Below are 936 nucleotides of genomic sequence, written 5' to 3'. Positions count from 1 at the left end.
CACGCAGGCCCCGCGTTACTTGAGGATCTTCAAGGGGATGGAGGTGTCCTTGATGGCCACGATCACGCCGCCGTGGTCCAGGTACAGGATGTGATGCTCCTCCTCGAACACCTGGGCCGGGCCGCAGCTCAGGCCACTCCGGGCAGCGGTCAACCGCCGCTGAGTGGCGCCAGCAGGGGCAGCCCCGGAAGGGCCCGCGAGGGCTCCCCGCCCCCACGTCCAGGAGACGCGCCCCGGCAGGCAGGGAGGCGCGCAGGCGGGCCGGGCCGCCCGGCGGTGAGCCGTGCTGCCTCCTCCAGGCAGCCCTCCCTGGCGGCCTGCCCAGCACTGACGGCTCATCCGTCACCGCCGCCCTCAAGGACTGCGGGGGGCTTTTGCCTGGTGCGCCCCTGGGGAGACGGTGATACCCCGCCAGCCCAAGGACCCCACAGTGCCCGCTCTCATTTCCAGACTCCAGCAGAGGGGCCCCGCTTCCGGACCCCGGCTCTGGTGCTCCGCGCCGTCGCCTCGCCCCCAGCTCCCCGCACCCGCTCCCCAGTGCTCCTGATCTCCCAGGCAGCGCCTGCCTTGGAGAGGCCCCGTCCGTCCGGTGAGGCCGCCTCCCGTCCCTCCCATTACCCCGGCACGGCCAGCCCAGCGTGCTGGCCCCAGCCGCTGCCCTCTGCCCCCTGCTCCCCCTGCCCTGCAGGCCTGGCGGTGGGAGGGGCAGCCCTGGCGGGAGGGCTTGAGGCCTTGGGAGGGTGCACAACCCAGGCCTCGGCTTCCCCCTGGGCCCTTGGGCGGCTCTCACCACGGACAGGCAGCCGTGTCCAGCGCGCCCAGGCGCCGTCGGAACATTGTAACCCAATCAGCTCTTTCGCCCTTTTCAAACCCCTGGCCTTGCACGAGTCAGAAAACACGGAGGCCCTGGCCACGGGGAGGCGCTGGCCACGGGGA

General features: G+C 72.3%; 1 protein-coding gene across 1 annotated transcript in view; it reads right to left on the bottom strand.

Moving 5' to 3' along the window:
- The window catches only part of SORCS2 (sortilin-related VPS10 domain containing receptor 2), a 118,605-nt gene that overhangs the window by 7,439 nt on the left and 110,230 nt on the right, over nucleotides 1-936 (bottom strand). The window contains exon 15 of the mRNA XM_012724055.1: nucleotides 20-111. Within this exon, the coding sequence (XP_012579509.1) occupies nucleotides 20-111 (92 nt within the window). The remainder of the gene's footprint in view (nucleotides 1-19; nucleotides 112-936) is intronic.

The sequence above is a fragment of the Condylura cristata genome, unplaced genomic scaffold (genome assembly GCF_000260355.1).
Source record: "Condylura cristata isolate star-nosed mole 26May11 unplaced genomic scaffold, ConCri1.0 scaffold00012, whole genome shotgun sequence".
NCBI classification, from domain to species: Eukaryota; Metazoa; Chordata; class Mammalia; order Eulipotyphla; family Talpidae; genus Condylura; species Condylura cristata.
This window is presented reverse-complemented; position numbering and strand designations above follow the sequence as displayed.